This window comes from Pelophylax lessonae (assembly GCF_965119305.1).
Source record: "Pelophylax lessonae genome assembly, chromosome: 2".
Taxonomy (NCBI): Eukaryota; Metazoa; Chordata; class Amphibia; order Anura; family Ranidae; genus Pelophylax; species Pelophylax lessonae.
This window is the reverse complement of record NC_138769.1, coordinates 460512562-460534722: the sequence shown is the minus strand read 5'-3', so window position 1 is coordinate 460534722 and position 22161 is coordinate 460512562. Positions and strand designations below refer to the sequence as shown.

The following is a 22161-nucleotide window of genomic DNA, read 5'->3' as shown; positions in this document are numbered from 1 at the left end:
GCCTAGCCATGGTCGACCAATGAATTGCATGCATGTGCTCAGTGTCGTATTTAGAGATTGTCTTTGGGAAATATGAGTGCTGCCAGCATTGCTGCAGAGGTGGGGGGACAGCCGGTCAGTGCTCAGACCATATGCCGCACACTGCATCAAATTTTTTTTTTCATTTTACAGAAATGGTATGAAGTCTGATAATATAACTTGACCTGAGTTGTACCGTGATTTAATAGCAGCCACTTTTTTATTTTTTTGCGGTTTTGAGAACTATTTTGCCCCAGTACTGCACTTTCATTTGGCTGGACACTTGAGTCTATTTTTACTTAAATATTGACTTTTATTATGAAGGTCCTTGGTTTCTCCATGTGCCAATTTAACTTGTTTCTTGTTTGCTAGATACTGGCAGTCCGACTGTTGCAAGCCGTCCTCCCCTCCTGGGACAAAAATGAGAGGTCTGCAGATATGAAACTTCTAGTGGAAAAGCTCTTTGGATTTTTGGGTAGTCTGCTGAGCACATGTTCCTCTGACATCCCTCTTCTGAGAGGTGAGTGGGTAATTTCATTGCTAACCTTATTGTACTGTATGGGCCTTTCACAGTGCCAATAATGCTATATGATTATTCTAGAATCCACATTGAGGAGGAGGAAAGCAAGGCCACAAGCCTCCCTTACTGCAACTCATAGCAGTACCCTAGCAGAGGAGATTGTAGCTCTGCTCCGCACTCTTCATTCGTTAAATCAGTGGAATGGCCTCATCAACAAATACATTAATGCCCAGCTAACCTCCGTTACCCGTGTTTTTGAAGGCAAGCGTAGTGACATGGTAAGATATGTATATTTGTTACAGAGATGCTTGTTTGCATGTTTCTAGGAAGCAGGACTCATGCAAATAGTGCTTTAAAACGTCTGAAATAAAAGATGTGCTAAACAGCATAGTATCACTTAGATAAAAATATACACATATGGCAGTTGTAGAAATATTTTATTGCACTATCCAAGTCATACTTGCTTTTGAAATGCTTAAAGTGGAGTTCCACCCATTTTTGGAACTTTAGATCTTTGTAATCCCCTTTAAAATGGCTTTTACCAATGGAAACTTTTTTTTTTTTTTTTTTTTGCTAGTAAATACCTTAATTTTGGCTTTATTCCCCCTCTCCTCACTTCCTGGTCCGATCGGCGATGACGTCATTCGGCGATCCGCAGTGTCTGCTGGGATGTATTCTACTTGCAGTAGCTGTATCTGTACTGAGCCGTGCCTGCCCCGCCTCCGCCCCGCCTCCTCTCATTGAATTGCATTGTATGAATGTATTAAGGCTGTTCTCTGCCCAGCCTCCGCCCCGCCTCCTCTCATTGAGTTGTATTGAGAGGAGGCGGGGCGGAGGCTGGGCAGAGAACAGCCTTAATACATTCATACAATGCAATTCAATGAGAGGAGGCGGGGCGGAGGCTGGGCAGAGAACGGCCTTAATACATTCATACAATGCAATTCAATGAGAGGAGGCGGGCGGAGGCGGGGCAGGCACGGCTCAGTACAGATACAGCTACTGCAAGTAGAATACATCCCAGCAGACACTGCGGATCGCCGAATGACGTCATCGCCGATCGGACCAGGAAGTGAGGAGAGGGGGAATAAAGCCAAAATTAAGGTATTTACAAGCAAAAAAAAAAAAAAAAAGTTTCCATTGGTAAAAGCCATTTTAAAGGGGATTACAAAGATCTATGTATTCCAACCTATTAAAAATGGGTGGAACTCTGCTTTAATACTTCATGGCATATTTTGCAAAAGTGAAAGCTATGTGTAACCAATTGTTGCCTTCAATGCTAAATTTTATTCTATTCCATGCTTTCTCTTTGTTGAAATGAAGGTTAACTAAACCCAACTTTTTTTTTTTTTTTTTAATGGAGAGAGATTAGATCCCTGTGCCCCCCATTAGGGAGATTCACACTCTCTATTTGTCCTGTTTACCATTATCGTTGAAAGTAAAAGAAAATCCTAAATTTTGGGTTGCCCCCAGAAAAGTAATGGAGGGGTAATCTTACAATGGATTAACTAATTCTGGTGACCTGGGGGTCCCCAAGCAATCCTTATATTATCAGGGATTTTCTCTCACTTCCTGTTTGCCTATGGGATAGGGAGTGAAGGGAAATCTCCCCAATGGGCTACAGATGGCGAAAAAAAATAATCTGACGGGTTTTAACCCTCCCTTGCTCTATTCAAAATGGAAAAGAAAAGTTTTGCCTATAATTATTAATTAAGCATACATAGGCAAGTCATCAAATATGTTTAACTATATGAATTCATCTTGTATCCAGACAACTCTGAATAAGCAAAAACCTTTCTTTAAAGTGTATCTAAACAAAAATGTGATATATTGCAGTCTGCCAGTCCTTAGACATGGTGACTGCATTTTTATTTTTTTTCAAAACCTTTCTTTTTTTTACACCTAGTCATTCATTCTACCTAGTAACACATTTCTCTCACCATGATTGACCACACTCCACACCACTCCAGGAGCAAATACTTTTGTAAAGGCCCTCACTGATCCAAAGGCTCTGTGAACCAGCAGTGGAGATAGCAGTGTCCTGTTATTGGGGGTTATGATGGAATTAGCAGACACCTGCCTATAAGTACTGCTAATTCTCCCTTTTACTCCCCCTCTGCTATGTGCCTGGGGGAGTGAAAAGATAGAGGCTTTGCCAGCCTGTTCACTACCTCCTGTATGATGAGCCACTGGCAGGCTAAACAAAAGCCTTCCACTCCTCAAATTATCGCATTACAGAAGAAAGTAAAATGAAGAGGGAGGGTTTTTTAATTTTTTTTTAATTGTAGCTGCTGCCTGCCCCTCCCCCTGGCTGTAGAATTTCACCCCTCTATTTTCTGCTATCTGCCATTAATCCCTGTGATCTGAAAGGACAGGGGGTTATGGCAATTCAGAATCTCTTTAAAACATTTGTTTTGCTATGGGACAATTTGTATGCGGTTGAGGGCTTTAGCTTAAATTGTTTTTTTTGTTTACCTGCATTAAGGTTAAAAATGTTCCAGTACCAGTAATCACCCCCTCACCCGTCCCTACACTTAGACTTCGTGCCATCCAGCGCTATGCCCTTCTATAGCCCATCTATAAATACTAGACTTTGACATACTAGACTATGAGGTGGCCTTATCCTCTTTTTACCTTTTTGCTGATTTGGGAGAAGTTTTGACTGCCTTATTGCTGGATCCAGGAGTGAAAAGAAATTACACTTTGCTACAATGTAAAGTAGTGAGTGTACAGCTTGTATAACAGTGTAAATATGCTGTCCCCTCAAAATAACTCAACACACAGCCATTAATGTCTAAACCGCTGGCAACAAAAGGGAGTACACCACTATGTTGCCCAAAGTGTCAACATGTTGTGTGGCCACCATTATTTTCCAGCACTGCCTTAACCCTCTTGGGCATGGAGTTCACCAGAGCTTAAAAGGTTGCCACTGGAGTCCTCTTACCCTCTTCCATGATGACATCAGGGAGCTGGTGGATGTTGGAGACCTTGCCCTCCTCCACCTTCTGTTTTTAAGATGCCCCACAGATGCTCAATAGGGTTTAGGTCTGGAGACATGCTTGGCCAGGCCATCACCTTTGCCCTCAGCTTCTTTAGCAAGGCAGTGGTCGTCTTGGAGGTGTGTTTGGGGTCATTATCATGTTGAAATACTGCCCTGCGGCCCAGTCTCCAAAGGAAAGGAATAATGCTCTGCTTTAGTATGCCACAGTACATGCTGTTGTTCATGGTTCCCTCAATGAACTGTAGCTCCTCAGTGCTGGCAGCACTTATGCTGCCCCAGACCATGACACTCCCGCCACCATGCTTGACTGTAGGCAAGACACACTTGTCTTTGTACTCCTCACCTGGTTGCCGCCACACACACTTGACACCATCTGAACCAAATAAGTTTATCTTGGTCTCATCAGACCACAGGACATGGTTCCAATAATCCATGTCCTTAGTCTGCTTGTCTTCAGCAAACTGCGGGCTTTCTTGTGCATCATCATTAGAAGAGACTTCCTTCTGGGACAACAGCCAATGCAGATCAACTTGATGCAGTGTGCGGCGTATGGTCTTAAGCACTGACAGGCTGATCCCCCACCTCTTGAACCTCTACAGCAATGCTGGCAGCACTCATACGTCTATTCCCCAAAGACAATCTCTGGATATGACGCTGAGCACGTGCACTCAACTTCTTTGGTCGACCATGGCGAGGCCTGTTCTAAGTGGCGCCTGTCCTGTTAAATGGCTTGGCCACCATGCTGCAGCTCAGTTTCAGGGTCTTGGCAATCTTCTTATAGCCTAAGCCATCTTTATGTAGAGCAACAATTCTTTTTTTTTTTATATCCTCAGAGTTTTTTGCCATGAGGTGCCATGTTGAACTTCCAGTGACCAGAATGAGAGCGATAACACCAAATTTAACACACCTGCTTCCCATTCACACCTGAGAACTTATAACACTAATGAGTCACATGACATCGGGAAGGGAAAATGGCTAATTGGGCCCAGTTTGGACATTTTCACTTAGGGGTGTACTTTTGTTGCCAGCGGTTTAGACATTAATGGCTGTGTGTTGAGTTATTTTGAGGGGACAGCAAATTTACACGGTTATACAAGCTGTACACTCACTACTTTACATTGTAGCAAAGTATAATTTTTTCAGAGTTGTCACATGAAAAGATATAATAAAATATTTACAAAAATGTGAGAGGTGGACTCACTTTTGTGAGATACTGGAAATCATTTGATTACCCTTTTCTGGAGGCACTATAACTGCACTATATGACCACTCAGTGGGGTAGTCAAATCCTTATGGTAAGAGGCTGTGTTTTTGGAGTGTTGGTGATGGTGGAGGAGGATTTTCGCTATTCACGTCTCACCGATTTAGTATCACCCTTATGGATTTAACTATATGGGCGGATTTTATGTATTTTTTGTTTCGTTTTTATATAAGCACTTTTCCACACGCTTGAGGTGGTAGGTATGTGCTACGTTTTTTCATTTCCATTTTCTTCATTTTTAAAGGTATAGTGCTGCATTTTACATGGTTACATAGGTTGAAAACAGACACAAGTCCATCTGGCTCAACCAATAAAAGAAAAAAAAAAAAGGAAAAAAACCGTAAAGAAAACCCAACCATCCAATCCCATATACACAATCCTATACTTGCAGTTTTGTTATTTTATCCTATGGCCAGAATTTAATATCCAGATTTCCTGCAATAGAGCTCAATGGGGTTTGCTGTTCAGAAAATGAACACCTGCAGATGCACTAAAGTCTGGTACACACGGACCTAATATTGGCCCGTTCAACAGAAGCGGTCCATGTGTACAGCAGTCTGTCTCACAGAAGCCGGTCCAAGGACTGGCTTTTACTGAATGGGCTTGCTGGAAAACCAGCATCTGATCAGTTCTTAAAGCCAGTGTTCATGGGGGGTTGATTTTGAAATCACTGTACTAACCTTGCTTTTGTAAGTACAAAGATCTTTCCATTTTCTTCTGTTCACCCCGCTGGGGTTGATTAGATTGAGGTCAGGCTCAAGTAGTGTAAGGAAGGGCGTGGGAATGCATGAAATTAAAAGAAAAAAAAACCTTAAGGCTTTAGAACCACTCTAACGGATCCGAATAAAGAGAACTTTGTTAGAGTTCATATTTCTAGATTTGCTGAATTCGTAAACCAGACACTGTATATTGTAGCCTAGTTCTACCCTATTTATTGGATGCCCGTTATAGGGCTTTGTCTTTGCTGTTTTTTAGCTGTGCTATGTTGAAAAATAGTTACTTTTTTCCATATGTGCAGGACTTTTAGAACATGGGAACTACATTAACAGAAGGTGTTATTTACTGAAAATGCACTGTTTGTAATATCCATCTAGGTACAAATAGTGCTTATTAATGTTATTCTCTTCTTTAAAAAATAAAATATTTGGTTACCTTACTGCTGATTTTTATTTTATTTATTTTTTTTTGCCACTATTATTTCTCAGGCTGCATTGGAAGATTACTTCCCCGACTCTGAAAATCCTGAAGTGGGCAGTTTAATGGCAGTGCTGGCTGTTATTGGTGGAATAGACAGCCGTTTACGTCTTGGGGGCCAGGTGGTACATGATGAGTTCGGAGAGGGCACGGTAACCAGAATAACACCGAAAGGAAAAATCACTGTCCAGTTCCATGATGTGTGCACTAGCCGCGTTTGTCCCTTAAATCAACTTACTCCGGTAAGTGCACTTGATTGAGCATGACATTTGCATTCTTTTCTTGCGTGCACAGTGTTCCAGAAATGTATTCGGTGTGTTTAGATGCAGGTGTAAAGGACTTTAATTTATACTATTTATGTACTTCTTTTAAACTGCATGCAATTTGCAAAGTTCCCCTAATCTTCTTTAATGTTTTTTAGCTGCCCGTAGTGCCGTTTTGCGTGAACAACTTGCCTTTCACTGATTCGATGCTGTCTGTGTGGGCACAGCTGGTTAACCTGGCAGGATGCAAGCTAGAAAAGTACAGGCTGAAGAAGTCTCTCAGTCAGGGGCTTGCAGGTATAGTCCACTTGACTTCCAGAAATGTATAGGCTTGAATAGCTTGATTGTATAAATCGCAGCATGAGTGAAATCATTACTGAAAATTGTCGCATATTTACCCCCCTGTTTTACTGGTAGGGGAAAGCCAACTGCCTACACTGTCACTTGGTATAAATGTAAAGTGTCTTGAAAGACTCTAAGAATAGCAGTGATTATTGCAGTTTGAAAATGATTATCCAGTCAATAAAAGGAAGCTCCAGCACATCAGGAAAAGGATTAAATTGATTGCCGCCTTCACATGGGAGATATTATCTTTACCTAGCACTGCTGTGTTTTCTGCTGGAAGCAGAAATAGCCAGTGTTTACAGCACTGAAAATGTCTTCAGGCTTAAAGGGCATCTGGCCCCATCATTCTGTTTAAAATTCTATCAGGTAAAATAAAAGATAAATATAGAAATATTTTTCTAAGGCCTTTCTTTGTGACTTCTGTTTCCTGAATCTGCCTTTAGAAGTTATGTATGTTTCATTGTATTATTAGGTGGAAAGGTGGAAGATCCTTTAAGCCCCCCCCCCCCTAAAAGATCTCGCATCTATATTCCTTAACTGTGGTCATAAAATGTGGTAGCTTTGTGTTAACCTTTATAAAAGCTTTGTGTGAGCTGGTCATGGCATGATAGTACAATATGTGTGGTTTGGAAAGTTGAGGTCCACAATTGTGGCCAAAAGGAGGAGAGAGCGCATTTTCCGGCTGTGAAACTATACAGAATTCAAAATAGTATTCAGTATGCATATATTTCCATACATGCAAAACGGGGAAAAAAAAATAAATCCTGCGTGAAGTGAAAAAAAATTAGTGCTAACAAATAGAGACTGGTGTAGCGAAGTCACAATCTAGGTACAAGATGTGTAAAATATATACTCAGCCAAACAGTGTGTTATCCCTTTAAATTAAACATGCATGAACAAATGTGCATAAATAATGAAAAGCAATAATGGATCCTCGATTCATAATTAGGATGAGGTCAATAAAGTGAACCAGTTTCATAAAGCGCAATTGCATAAAAAATATTTATAAAGTGCAGTCAGTTCATGAATAAATAAATGTGAATTAAATGAACATGCCAAAAATAAAGTGAGAAAATAAAGAAGTCAAAATACATGAAGAAAGTAAAAATATGCCAAAAGTCCCCACAGATGGCCAGTTCCTTAATGTGATATACAGGAGAAAGCGAGTGCCAAAGGACCGCTCCGCTAAAGGGTTAATTCCCAAAACAATAGATCCCACATAGAGATCATTCAGCGCCTTGCTGTCCCACGGCACTACATTATCTGGCCATGGAAAACGCACCTTCCAACTCCTGGAAACATATACTCTGCACAAATGAAATCACAGAAAAGACCGCCATGGTGTAGTATCAAACTGCTTCCTTTATTCAGCAACAAAACTTACCGTACATAGAATGCAATGACATCTGAATAATGGCCAAAGCCCTTCAGAGTGTCCCACCAGCGTGCGTGATGACGACACGTGTTTAGCCTCGCCCAATATCTTGTCAGAATCTGTGTCTTTGGCACTTCCTGTGAATGTCCTTTCTCACTTATTGCAAGGTCAATCATTTGATTCATTTATTTATTTATGAATTGACTGTACTTTTTTTTTTAACCACTTAAGGACCGAGCCCATTTTTGACACATGTTGTTCAGATGTTAAAATCAATATTTTTTTGCTAGAAAACTACTTAGAATCCCCAAACATTTATATATATTTTTTAGCAGACTCTGGAGAATAAAATGGCAGTCATTGCAATGTTTTTTGTCACGCGGTATTTGCGCAGCGGTCTTTCAAATGCCATCTTTTTGGAAAAATTACAAAAAATTAAATTTCACTGCATTTAAAAAGAACTAAACTGATTACTTTTATTGCTGTCACAAACAATGTAAACATCCCTTGTGACAGCAATAGGCAGTGGCAGGTACTCTTTATGAGTAGAGTCTTAGACCTTAGACCCCTCCACTACACTTCCATGTATTCAAAATGCCAAAAACTGCATTTTTGAATACTGTCACTTTTTAAATTTGGCGCCTTTAGCAGCCAAGTAACCCGGACGTGACGTCATGGACGCTGCCCCTGGGTTATGTCATCTGAGACCCGATCAAAGCTGCATCCGGCTTTGATTGGGACTCCTTATTGATTTGAAGTTGGTTATTTTTGTACTCCTCAAAGTCCTTTTGGGAGCCGCAACTCTGATAACAAAGCCTAAGGCCCCTTTCATACTTGCGTCACCTAAAAGTTGTGTAATTTTGCAGCAATTTTGACTGGACTTGAAGCAATGCCTATGTAATCTTGAGGTCTATGGACCTCAAAATGCATCAAAGTCAGACCAAAGTAGTGCAGGGGCTACTTTGAAGTCGCTGCAACTTGAAGTTGCACAGATATGAAAAAAAAAAAAGTTGCCCAGAGGTAAATCCTAACAGTCATCATCAAATCCAAAAAATAGAAGAGAAATTTCTTTACAATTAACCGAAGCTGAACACAGAGAAGGCAACACCATATCTTCATTAACACCATATCTTCATTAATATGAAAGCAAAGACAATCTTGGGCAAAAGAAGTCTTAGGTCTAAAAACAACCTGGTCTTTGCATATACATACAGAATAATTCTGATAATCCAGAGACCCTTATTAAGGAAAGTGATAGCCATAAGGGACTCTACCTTACGGTATAGCAATTTTAATGTGGTTGTAAATTCATTGTCATGAAAACTGAGCAAAGCACGTATATCAGTAGTGTTTACTTGTCTCTCTCCAAAGCTCTGAGTGTCATTTCTCTCTGGTGCTTCATTCCTCTGTTATCAGAATGAATCACTTCTGACAGGTTTTCCCTGACACATGAGATACAATTCTATGTCGGGGAAGGAGCTCAGCAGGCAGCTTGTCTATTCACAACACAGTTCTTCTGTGTGAAGGGGGAGGGGGGGGGGTGTCTTTACTCTCACACACTGTAACTGCAGTCCCGCCGCACCCTCCTCTGTGCTTCTGACAAATTAAGGATTTTAACATGGTCTGCTTGTTTGAAGGGGTGTAGGTAAGGGAAGACTGCAGATAAACAAGTAAAACCTATGTAGAAGGATTTGTTTCATCTCTGTGTATCATCTGAGGCTCTTCACTTCATTGGGTATATGTGAGGGTTTGCAACCACTTTGAGGAAATATCCTGAATAGGTTTAAATGTAGTTTTTGTAATATAGACTAGGTTTAAATCCCGTGGTTGGAGTAGGGGTCAAACGGTGAACAACACGTAGAACACCTAAAATAAAAGTAGGATTAAAACAATTGATCAAGGCATATACCTGACCTTTGATGGTGCAAAGGGCTAAACATTGTTCCACCTCCAACTGAAGGAAAGAACACTGTTCAGATTGCAGAATCTGCAATGAGGACCTGGGTCTCAGCACCTAAGCCATCAAAGCCAGTGACCAAGAAGCAGAATAGGTAATTGGTCCCTGAAATAATAGAAGCTGGTTGATCTGGCAGAGACCACAGAGCTTGAAACCAACAAAAGGCTGACAGCCCAGGACTCCGCCCCAGCCAAAAAGGCTGACATTCATATCCAGTAGATGGCCCAAGTACCTAAAGCAATGTGACTTCTCTGTGTTCATGGGCCAATAAGTGTCCTCCAGGGTACGACGCAGTGTGACTGATACATTGGTTTCCAAGGACAGAGAGCCTTCAAATGCAGGAAAATACCTCCTTTTTGTCTTGGGAACGGTAAACAGAGGTTTCAGTTTTTTTTTTTATGCAAACGAATAAATCCCTAATCAAACTATCCTTTAATGGGGTGGGGAGTCCATCCAACGTTGCCGAGACACTGGAAGACATGAAGTACAATATTGGGGTGGATGAGGGAGACTAATTATCATGTAATTGGAGGAGATCACCTCTTCCACTTAAGCATCTGATGTGAGAGTTCCCTGATCTCTGTGAAACCTGTAAGACTTATTTCAGCAAAGCACATAACGTAAAACATTAAAAATAAGTATCTATACTGTTTAAAATCCAAATCCAGTAATACACTATCTCATTCTGCACATGCTCAGTTGCTCTACATTTTTAGGCACTGCCGAGTTTGTAGAGGCAGATCTGCTGGCAGCCCTAAAGTGGTTGTTAACCCACTCTAACTGTATATAATCCCCTGTGTCTCGTTATGCTAGGTTCTCCTGTCTCTGTGATTTATAAAAACAATTGCCATTTATACCAGCTTTCAGAGCGCCGATCGTCGCTCTCATGACCCGCTGCCTCTCTCCTCTCCCTGTCTGACAGCTGAAGTGGGCAGGGCCGAGATTCCCCCGCTGATGTCAGTCGAGAGGAGAGGAGAAGAGAGCCGGCCGGTCATGTGACAGCTGAGCAGCTCTCTGAAAACTGGTATAAACAGCGTTTTATAAAACGCAGTGACAGGAGCACCTATCCTTAGGAAAAAAAGAGGATTATAGAAGATATTAAAAGTTATTTCAGCAGCAGGAGGGGAGGGGGTGGGCACCTGACACAAGAGCAGAAAACAGGAGGAGGACAGGAGGGCTGTGGTTGACTGAAGCATGTAAACTGACCACAGTGTCAGGGCTCAGCAGCCATGATAAACCGTGGTCAGTTTACAGAGGGGAGGGAAGAACCAGGCAGGATCAGTCAGGTATTTCAGGTGTTACAGGGGGCCAAATTAAACTGCACAAACACGGTGCTGTATACCATGCTGCATATCCAACCGTATACCATGCTGCACATCCAACCATTTCATAGTTTTACAATTTAGTTGAGGCCATAAGACAATTTGACAGTTGGCAATCCCAGCATTCCAGGAATGTAACTTTTTTGAAACTGTTCAATTGATGGGTTCAGTTCCACTTTATTTTTACTGCTTTTCAGGGGCTCTGGGATTCGTCAAAATAGCAGCCTCCAGCGAGAAAGAAACAGAACAATGCTGGAGGCAATTTACAGCACACACAAATTTTGATAGCATAATTATTCAGAAGAATGTATGTTCCTTGCCAAAGAGTTGTTATGGGTAAAGTTCCGCTTTAAGCGTTCATCATCAATAGGAACAGTTAGGGCCTTAAGAAGAACTGGAGAATCAACCTTTGAAGGAGTAGACCATTTTTAATGAAGCATCTAGAAAGATGTGTGTTTTAAAGCATTTAGAGACTAAGAATTGCTTGTTCTGATATTGCTAAACTTTGTAGATAAATCTGTCAAGGATAGATTGAAGAGGAAAACCCATTAAGGCTTATGAGAGCTGAGGCTAGACAATGTAGTAGTAGAAGTAATGGCAAAATGGACAAATTTAAAGAAGAATGCACAGCCAAGATTGCTATGACACAAAGGGAGATTGATCTGGAGGGGACCCTCTTCCAGGGACAGAAGAGACGTTGCATCAGATGGCGGGTCCTCTAGGATACCTCTGACAGACCCAAAAATATTAGGCATCTCTTTGTCAGAGGGTGGAAGTTTAGGAGATTGTGGGCATTTACCTTTTTGAGCATGAGGACCAACAAAATTCTCCACACAAGACCTTAATCCTTCCATAACCGAAAATAAAAATCATCCTTGGTGAAATTAGGAGAGGTAAGATTGTCAGATAAGGATGTAGAAGTACCTGCTGACAGACATTTTAGAGTTGGTCCTGCTAGAAATTGACATTGCAAAATCCCCTCCTGTGCCAATTTTTGCTTTGCATACATTGCACGAGGGAATGGCCATAGTGCAGAGCATTGGGGCATCATGCCTCTCAACTGTAGGAGCATAGTGCACAAGAAGCTGCCAGAATGCTGAACACAGTAGGGTGCCTTCAGTAACTGTTCTCAGCAAAGTTCCGACTGCAGTTTTAATAGCTGAGGACGAAGAGCGAATCATTTAGAGAAGTCCCCAGCTGTAATGTATATGGATGGAATCTTAAAACATAGTTATGCAGAGCAATTCCTAAGCGCTATGTAAACAGCTGGGAACTCTACAGGCAAGTGTAATATGCTGTCCAGCTGTCATTGCTCAATAAATGAAAGGAGCATCCAGTAGCCTACACAAGTCAGGAAAATGCATTGCTCTCCAGAGTCCTGCAGAACGGCATCCCCAGACAACACTGACCTAAGGAAAGTCCAACATTCATTATTCAGTCACCTTCAGGAACACAAGACCACAAGACCAACGCAGAGAGAATACCATTATGGAAATCTAGGAAAACCTGCTCCCAGTGGACTGGGGAGACTTCCAGGATTTAATGTCTACTAATCTACCAGTGTGTGTTGGCTGGCTGGAAAGACTTTAGGGATTTCAGTACATCTGTCAGAAATATACCAACACTATTGGCTAACTGGAGGAGAGACTATGAGAACTGTATATGTCCAGTATGAATTCACCAGCACTACCAGTGTTATTAGCAAAAATCTTGCAAATTCCTCCAGAGAGGTAGGAGACCTCAGTCTCTTGATGACCCTAAACGTTACTGGACAAGTGGGGGTTCTACCCTTAAAAATACACCAGTTTTTATTGCCTAATGTCCCTAGTGCAGTGCTCCTCAAAGAGGATCTCCTCAAACAGATCTTTTCACGATACAGAAAGATCGGTTTTTGCCCACAGCATGGGCCCAGTGTTTGCTTTCTCCCAGGCATGCTGGAACTCTTTTAGCCAGTTAGATGGTATGTACAGGTTACTACTTCTGCCTAGAGTTAGGCTGGGTTCACACATGTCCGGCTGCGGTTAGCAGCCCTGAGTCCAGTTCGTTCGTGTTCACCGGTTCAGTGGTGATCCAGGACCAAAATATTTTTCCCCGAATTCGCACCTGAACCGGACACAAAAACGCACAGGACCTTTTCAAAACCACACCACAGCCGCCCCGGGCATTTGTAAACCGGCTGCATTGAAAGCCATTTACACTCCCATGCTATGCGATTTGGATGCAGTTAAAAATGCATCCAGTTTACATATATGTGACCCCAGCCTGAGAGAGTAATTGTTCATTTACTCTTTACGAAGGACAGCTTTGTGCAAAATTTAATTTAATTTTAAATTTTAGAAGGTCTTGAATGTTAACACCCAATTCTTCTTTGTTTTACAGACCAGGTGGATCTAGACCGCTTGAGGTGTCAACAGCTAAAGCTTTACATATTAAAAGCTGGCTGGGCCCTTCTCTCTCATCAGGACAGGCTGAGGCAAATCCTCTCCCAGCCATCGGTACAGGAAACAGGATCAATTCCAGCAGGTATGGGGCTTCACTTTTTCTGTATTTCTTTAATATAGAAAAATCTAGATATTCCAATGATGTTTCACTGCATATAGCTGTTTTTAACCTCCATAATCTTGTGTGTCTTTGGAGGAATATGGAACACGGTGAGAGAAAATGTCTCTAAAGAAAGATATAGAATGTTTAATGTAGCCAAAGCCATTTTTAAAAAATATTTGTAATGCCTATAGACTTTCAGTAAGTACTACAATTATATTTTTCTCATTTAGATGAAGGTGCTGCTGCCTCTCCTGATATTGGGGACATGTCCCCTGAGGGTCCACAACCACCAATGATACTACTGCAACAGCTCTTGACTGCTGCTACTCAGCCTTCACCAGTTAAAGCAATATTTGACAAGCAAGAGCTGGAGGTAAATGTTCAAATATTTTTTTTTTTCTCCTTTCTATATGATTGGATGTCTGAGCCTTGCACACAGCCATTAAGTTCATATTTCTGAGGCTTTGTGGGTTTTCGACTGCCGGATATTACGCTAACTCTTTCCACCTTGTTGCCTAAAGTGATATTTTATTTTTTTTAAAAAAGGAACCTTTAATAACACGTTATGCTTAAAACTACAATGGTTTTGCACAGAGCAGCTCCAATCCTCTTAAGGGGTCCCCCGCTGGCGCTCCTAGCTCTTCTTCAGCGAGCAAGCAGCTTCCTACGGGGGGCATGTGTGCAGGCTCGCTCCTGAGTCCATTGATGCAGACTGGGTGGCTCAGCCCTGCCCCCCTCCACTCCTCATTACAGCATTTAATTGACCTCTGCAGGAGCCAATGCTGTTATCAATCTGCCCAGAGAGGAGGGACAGAGCTGGGTGAGTCTTGGCTCTCATGCACAGTGCTGGACCGTGAATGGGCTCAGGGTAATGGTGGGGGGGGGGGGGGTGCAGGGGGGATTATGTCACACAGAACGTTTTTTTTAGCTTAATGCATAAAATGCATTAAGGTAAAAAAAAAAAAACTGTTAGGTTTTGGTATCAGTTTAAATATATAGGTTGTCATTGGTGACCTCCAACTGAAATTGTTAGTTATTTACTCTCTGTACCTAAGGCTTTAGCAATTTAAACTCTAACTTGGGCGAAAAATGAAAACTTTTGCTTTCATCTTAAAAAAACAAAACTAAAAAATCATCTTGTGAAAATGTTTTAATTGAATCAAAGTAAACAAAAAGAAATGAAGAGTGGATCTAGTAAAGTCATTTTATGGGTAAGGTAACATTATGCTCTATACAGTATCTGAATTTGACACTTTGGTATTCAGTGCTTATTGTTAAATTACATTTGTTGTGCCTTATTGTGCGTTATTGTGTGTTTTATTAAAGGCAATCTAAAACAAAAAAAAAATGTAAATAGTAAATATTTTTTACTGGCCTGCTCTGCACACAGAGCAGCCCCAAACCTCCTCTTTTGGGGTTCCCTGCCAGCACTCTTGGGTCTTCCTCTTTAGTGCTTACTATGGGGAAAGATGTGCAGGCTCTTTCACAAGCTGGGGTCTGTGTGTCCATAGACCAGTAGTTCTCAACTCCAGTCCTAAGGACCCACCAACAGGCCCGCATTTCACTGAGCAGCAAATTATATCACCTGGGATGGATTTCAGTTATCTTGCAAATCTGGCCTGTTAGTGGGTCCTGAGGACCGGAGTTGAGAACCACTGCCATAGACAAACACAGCGTGGCTTGGCCCTGCCCCGCTCCCTCCTCACAGAATCTGATTGACAGCAGCAGGAGCCAATGGCTCACAATTATGCCTTCAGGTTCCGTGCTCGCAGACACAGTGCTGGATCAAAAGGGGAGCAAGGTAAGTTTTTACGTGTTACTAAACTCACAACGGTAAAATCAGTCTGTACAGTATATGCAGTAAGACCCCTTTTACATGGGGCGGATCAGTTTCGACGGCTGTCAGGCGGATGACTGGTCTGTCTCTGCTCACTGTGCAGAGACGTACCTGTCGGAGTCTTGCTCTCCTCTATGGGGTGATTGGATGAAAGTGGACAGTCTGTTCGTTGTCATCCAATCCGACCCGCTGGACGGATGGCGAACGTATCGCCATCCATCTGTTTTCAGCAGATCTTGTCAGATCGGATGCCAGGTGGGTGCCACAGACATCTGTCTCCCATAGAGGAGAATGGGTGGACCGATCGGGTCTGCCTGAAAAACGGAGAGGCACACCCGATCGGTCCGGTCGTGTGAAAGGGGCCTAAAGCAGGCTTGATATACTAACTGTGGAACCTAAGGAGTTATTCCTCTGCATTGTGTAAAAAGGCTGTGTGATCCTGTCTCCTCTGATCCTCCCCCCTTCTTCCACTGTCCCCAAGATATAGTAAATGCAGGGTCCTGGGTTTAGTAACACTTTAAGGTAGAAAACCGTAAAGTGGTTTTTAAACCCCTGTCATGAAATACAGGTCCCTCTCAAAAAAATTAGCATATTGTGATAAAGTTCATTATTTTCTGTAATGTACTGATAAACATTAGACTTTCATATATTTTAGATTCATTACACACAACTGAAGTAGTGCAAGCCTTTTATTGTTTTAATATTGATGATTTTGGCATACAGCTCATGAAAACCCAAAATTCCTATCTCAAAAAATTAGCATATCATGAAAGGGTTCTCTAAACGAGCTATTAACCTAATCATCTGAATCAACTAATTAACTCTAAACACCTGCAAAAGATTCCTGAGGCTTTTAAAAACTCCCAGCCTGGTTCATTACTCAAAACCGCAATCATGGGTAAGACTGCCGACCTGACTGCTGTCCAGAAGGCCATCATTGACACCCTCAAGCAAGAGGGTAAGACACAGAAAGACATTTCTGAACGAATGGGCTGTTCCCAGAGTGCTGTATCAAGGCACCTCAGTGGGAAGTCTGTGGGAAGGAAAAAGTGTGGCAGAAAACGCTGCACAACGAGAAGAGGTGACCGGACCCTGAGGAAGACTGGGGAGAGGGAAATGCCAAAATGCCTGAAGTCCAGTGTCAAGTACCCACAGTCAGTGATGGTCTGGGGTGCCATGTCAGCTGCTGGTGTTGGTCCACTGTGTTTTATCAAGGGCAGGGTCAATGCAGCTAGCTATCAGGAGATTTTGGAGCACTTCATGCTTCCATCTGCTGAAAAGCTTTATGGAGATGAAGATTTCATTTTTCAGCACGACCTGGCACCTGCTCACAGTGCCAAAACCACTGGTAAATGGTTTACTGACCATGGTATTACTGTGCTCAATTGGCCTGTGGGATGTTGTGAAGAGAAAGTTGAGAGACGCATGACCCAACACTCTGGATGAGCTCAAGGCCGCTATTGAAGCATCCTGGGCCTCCATAACACCTCAGCAGTGCCACAGGCTGATTGCCTCCATGCCACGCTGCATTGAAGCAGTCATTTCTGCAAAAGGATTCCTGACCAAGTATTGAGTGCATAACTGAACATAATTTTTTGAAGGTTGACTTTTTTTGTATTAAAAACACTTTTCTTTTATTGGTCGGATGAAATATGCTAATTTTTTGAGATAGGAATTTTGGGTTTTCATGAGCTGTATGCCAAAATCATCAATATTTAAACAATAAAAGGCTTGCACTATTTCTATTTCACTTGTGTGTAATGAATCTAAAATATATGAAAGTCTAATGTTTATCCGTACATTACAGAAAATAATGAACTTTATCACAATATGCCAATTTTTTGAGAGGGACCTGCATATATGTATATGTATGTACAGTATGTGTGTGTGTGTGTGTGTGTGTGTGTATATATATATATATATATATATATATATATATATATATATACACACACACACAAACCCGATTCCGAAAAAGTTGGGACACTGTACAAATTGTGAGTAAAAAAAGAATGGACTAATTTACAAATCTCAAACTTATATATTTTATTCACAATATAATATAGATAACATCCAATGTTGAAAGTGAGACATTTTGAAATGTTATGCCAAATATTGGCTCATTTTGGATTTCATGAGAGCTACACATTCCAAAAAAGTTGGGACATGTAGCAATAGGAGGCCAGAAAAATTAAATGTACATATAAGGAACAGCTGGAGGACCAATTTGCAACTTATTAGGTCAATTGGCAACATGATTGGGTATAAAACAAGCCTCTCAGAGTGGCAGTGCCTCTCAGAAGTCAAGATGGGCAGAGGATCACCAATTCCCCCAATAAAAATAGTGGAGCAATATCAGAAAGAAGTTTCTCAGAGAAAAATTGCAAAGAGTTTTAAGTTATCATCATCTACAGTGCATAATATCATCCAAAGATTCAGAGAATCTGGAACAATCTCTGTGCGTAGGGTCAAGGCTGGAAAACCATACTGGATGGCGGTGATCTTTGGGCCCTTAGACGGCACTGTATCACATACAGGAATGCTACTGTAATGGAAATCACAACATGGGCTCAGGAATACTTCCAGAAAACATTGTCGGTGAACACAATCCACCGTGCCATTCGCCGTTGCCGGCTAAAACTCTATAGGCCAAAAAAGAAGCCATATCTAAACATGATCGAGAAGCGCAGGCATTTTCCCTGGGCCATTTTAAAATGGACTGTGGCAAAGTGGAAAACTGTTCTGTGGTCAGACGAATCAAAATTTGAACTTTTTGGAAAACTGGGACGCCATGTCATCCGAACTAAAGGTGGATAAGGACAACCCAAGTTGTTATCAGCTCTCAGTTCAGAAGCCTGTATCTGTGATGGTATGTGGTTGCATGAGTGCGTGTGGCATGGGCAGCTTACACATCTGGAAAGGCACCATCAATGCTGAAAGGTATATCCAAATTCTAGAACAACATATGCTCCCATCCAGATGTCGTCTCTTTCAGGGAAGACCTTGCATTTTCCAACATGACAATACAAGACCACATACTGCATCAATTACAACATCATGGCTGCGTAGAAGGATCTAGGTATGAAATGGCCAGCCTGCAGTCCAGACCTTTCACCCATAGAAAACATTTGGCGCATCATAAAGAGGAAGATGCGACAAAGAAGACCTAAGACAGTTCAGCAACAAGAAGCCTCTATTAGACAAGAATGGGACAACATTCCTAATCCTAAACTTGAGCAACTTGTCTCCTCAGTCGCCAGACGTTTGCAGACTGTTATAAAAAGAAGAGGGGATGCCACACAGTGGTAAACATGGCCTTGTCCCAACTTTTTTGAGATGTGTTGATGCCATGAAATTTAAAATCAACTTTTTTTCCCCTTAAAATGATACATTTTCTCAGTATAACTATAAGTAGTCACTTCACTGGGTATATGAGGGGGTTTACAACCACTTTAAAGAGATTTTGAAGGCAGAAGGATTTTATCTTCATGCATTCTATTCTCCGTGTCTGAATGGACACGCAGAGCAGCAACTCAGCTTGGATCCTGCCATAGCAAACTGCTTGCTGTGGGTGCCGCCATAGCAAACTGCTTGCTGTGGGTGCCACCATAGCAAACTGCTTGCTGTGGGGGCACTCAACAGGTGGGAGATAGGCGTGCTGAAAACAACTGTGCATAGCCAGTAAGTATGTTTGTTTATTTTTAGGCAAAAAAAAAAAAAAAAAAAAAAAGAGACTTTAGTAGCACTTTAAGCTTTTAGAACCACTTTAAACTGTTTTTGAAATTATGCATTTTGTATGTGCTCAGTAACACAATACCTGTTGTCATGAGGTCACTAAATATTGCATCTCTGATCTAGGCACTATAGCAGACAAGAAAATGACCATAGGCTATCACACAATCTTTATTGTACTACACTGAAAAAAGCATGGCTTGTGTATTTTTCAGCATAGCGAGCTTGAAGAAATACCCCAGACTTGCTTCTAACATACATTTTTTTTATCAAACAATATATTCAGATCAAACTATAATAAAAAAAAAAAATCATGTGAGCTTCCCTTTTAGCATACATGTCAGACTGTCATATTGTATGGATATGTAAAATGTTTTTTTTATGCAGGTTGTGATTTTCCCTTTTATAATGCTTGGCATAATTCCTGCTCAGCCATTATGTTACTTAATGTTCTGTCTCATCTTTGTGGAATTCACAGGTGCAGTTTCACAGGGTTTGAACAGCAGGTGGTAGACACAAATATGCATAATATGTTTCTGAGCACGTTTAATTAAGATGAGATTTTAGATCAAGGGAAGAACTGTTTGAGAGTATTTTTTATTTGTTTAATGTAGGCAGCAGCACTGGCTGTCTGTCAGTACCTAGCGGTGGAATCTACACATCCGTCAACTCCTCTGTTTGAAGACTTCTGCAGTTCAAGTGAGGTCTCCTCTCCAGTCACAGTGCAGCAGATTTGCCCAGCTAAAGTCAAGAAGCGCAAACAGTCTCCTATCCCGCCAGTCCCAATCGTTGTACAACTGATGGAGATGGGTTTTCAGAGGAAAAACGTTGAGTTTGCTCTGAAGTCGCTCTCTGGAGCATCTGGCACTGCATCGAGCTCCCCAGGTACACAATTTGGTTCAGTCATGTCCATTTTTTTTAGCTAATTACTTATTGCTTATAATTAAATGCTCTGATGTTAAACATTTGCATGTGTAGGTTCAATTGTTTAAAGGTTTTTGCTTCTTCTAGGGTATATAGAAAGGTAAGTTTCACATATACTGTATGGGGTGATGGGTTATATAGCTTTTAATTCCCATGCCAAAATTGATAGGTTAGGTCTTAATACAAGAAAGTCAGGCACCGGAAGCATGCTCCTCTTCTTATAATGTATGCAATTAGCTTCTATCTTTCCTGACTCGTCCTGCTGTGCCACAGGGTCCTACACTTTTTGGCTTCTCTAGGCAATTTTTTCCTGGAAAATCAAAATCCTTGGTTTGGAGTAGACCATGGGTACTCCACCTGTAGCCCTCCTGCAGTTGTGAAACTACAAGTCCCATCAGGCATTACCAGGCTGACAGGAACAAGCATGACTCCCAAAAGCAGAGGCATGATGGGACTTGGAGTTTCACAGCTGGAGGGTCACAGGTTGAATACCCATGGTCTAGACCAGGGGTTGTGAACCTTTTTTCTGCCAAGGAATATTTAGAACATCATTCAGGGGCTGTAGAAAATTACCAACCTAAAAATTAGCCTGTTATATTTGGTCAAACATTAAATTAACTAGCCCCTAATGTGATGGCTGGAACTGCTTCTCTTTGGTGAGATGTGTGATGTTAGCTGGTATTGAAGATGTTGCTACTCGCAGTAGTTGACTACTTGCAGTGGTAAGTTTTGAAAAGAACTGCTGGCGGGTACTGCAGGCTGGTACTGCTGGCTCAGGCTGGTACTGTGCTTTGGCTACTGCTGGCTGGTACTGCTGTGTGTACTACTGGCTCAGGCTGGTACTGCTGTGGGTACTGTTGGCTCAGTCTGGTACTGCTGGCTCAGGCTGCTACTGTGCTGTGGGTACTGCTGGCTAGTGCTGCTGACTGGTACTGCTGTGGATACTGCTGGCTCTGGCTGGTACTGCTGTGGGTACTGTTGGCCCTGGCTGGTGCTGTGCTGTGGGTACTGCTGGCTGGTACTGCTGTGTGTACTACTGGCTCAGGCTGGTACTGCTGTGGGTACTGTTCGCTCAGTCTGGTACTGCTGGCTCAGGCTGCTACTGTGCTGTGGGTACTGCTGGCTAGTGCTGCTGACTGGTACTGCTGTGGATACTGCTGGCTCTGGCTGGTACTGCTGTGGGTACTGTTGGCCCTGGCTGGTGCTGTGCTGTGGGTACTGCTGGCTGGTGCTGTGCTGTGGGTACTGCTGTGGGTACTGCTGGCTGGTAGTGCTGGCTCTGGCTTGTAGTGCTGGCTTGTACTGCTGTGGGTACTGCTGGCTGGTACTGTTGTGGGTACTGCTGGCTCAGGCTGGTACTGCTGTGGGTACTGATGGCTCAGGCTGGTACTGTGCTGTGATTACTGCTGTGGGTACTGCTGGCTGGTGCTGCTGACTGGTGGCATGGGGACCGGACCAAATGACTTTGCGGGCCCCAGGTTCCCCACCCCTGGTCTAGACCCTACTGTTTTATTCCTCAAAGGCTCCGTTCACATGTAGGCGTTTTTGGGGAGTTTTTCTGCTCTAGGATCAGCTCTCAAAACGCCCAACAAGACAAATCCTATTCATTTCAATGGCCCCTGTTCACATCTGAGCGTTTTGACGCTGTGAGCAAAATGCCTAACGCTCAAAGTACATGAGCTTCTTTTTGAGCAGATTACAGGCGATTTCCATTGGTCTCTATTCAATTTAAAAACGTGCGAAAACGCTACGCTCAGGTGTGACTGTAGCCTAACCACATTAAGACCGCCCGCCGCAGATTTTAATGCGGCAGGCAGCCTCTACTGTGCGAACCGACGTAGCGAGTTGTGCTGGGGGGGGGGGGGGGGAGA

The 22161-nt window shown here is 42.3% G+C and overlaps 1 protein-coding gene across 1 annotated transcript in view; it reads left to right on the top strand.

Moving 5' to 3' along the window:
- The window catches only part of HERC2 (HECT and RLD domain containing E3 ubiquitin protein ligase 2), a 308748-nt gene that overhangs the window by 145577 nt on the left and 141010 nt on the right, over positions 1–22161 (top strand). Inside the window, exons 39-45 of the mRNA XM_082245322.1 lie at positions 391–538; positions 620–816; positions 6003–6233; positions 6413–6551; positions 13633–13776; positions 14028–14170; positions 19981–20251. Coding sequence (XP_082101448.1) covers positions 391–538; positions 620–816; positions 6003–6233; positions 6413–6551; positions 13633–13776; positions 14028–14170; positions 19981–20251 — 1273 coding nt within the window. The remainder of the gene's footprint in view (positions 1–390; positions 539–619; positions 817–6002; positions 6234–6412; positions 6552–13632; positions 13777–14027; positions 14171–19980; positions 20252–22161) is intronic.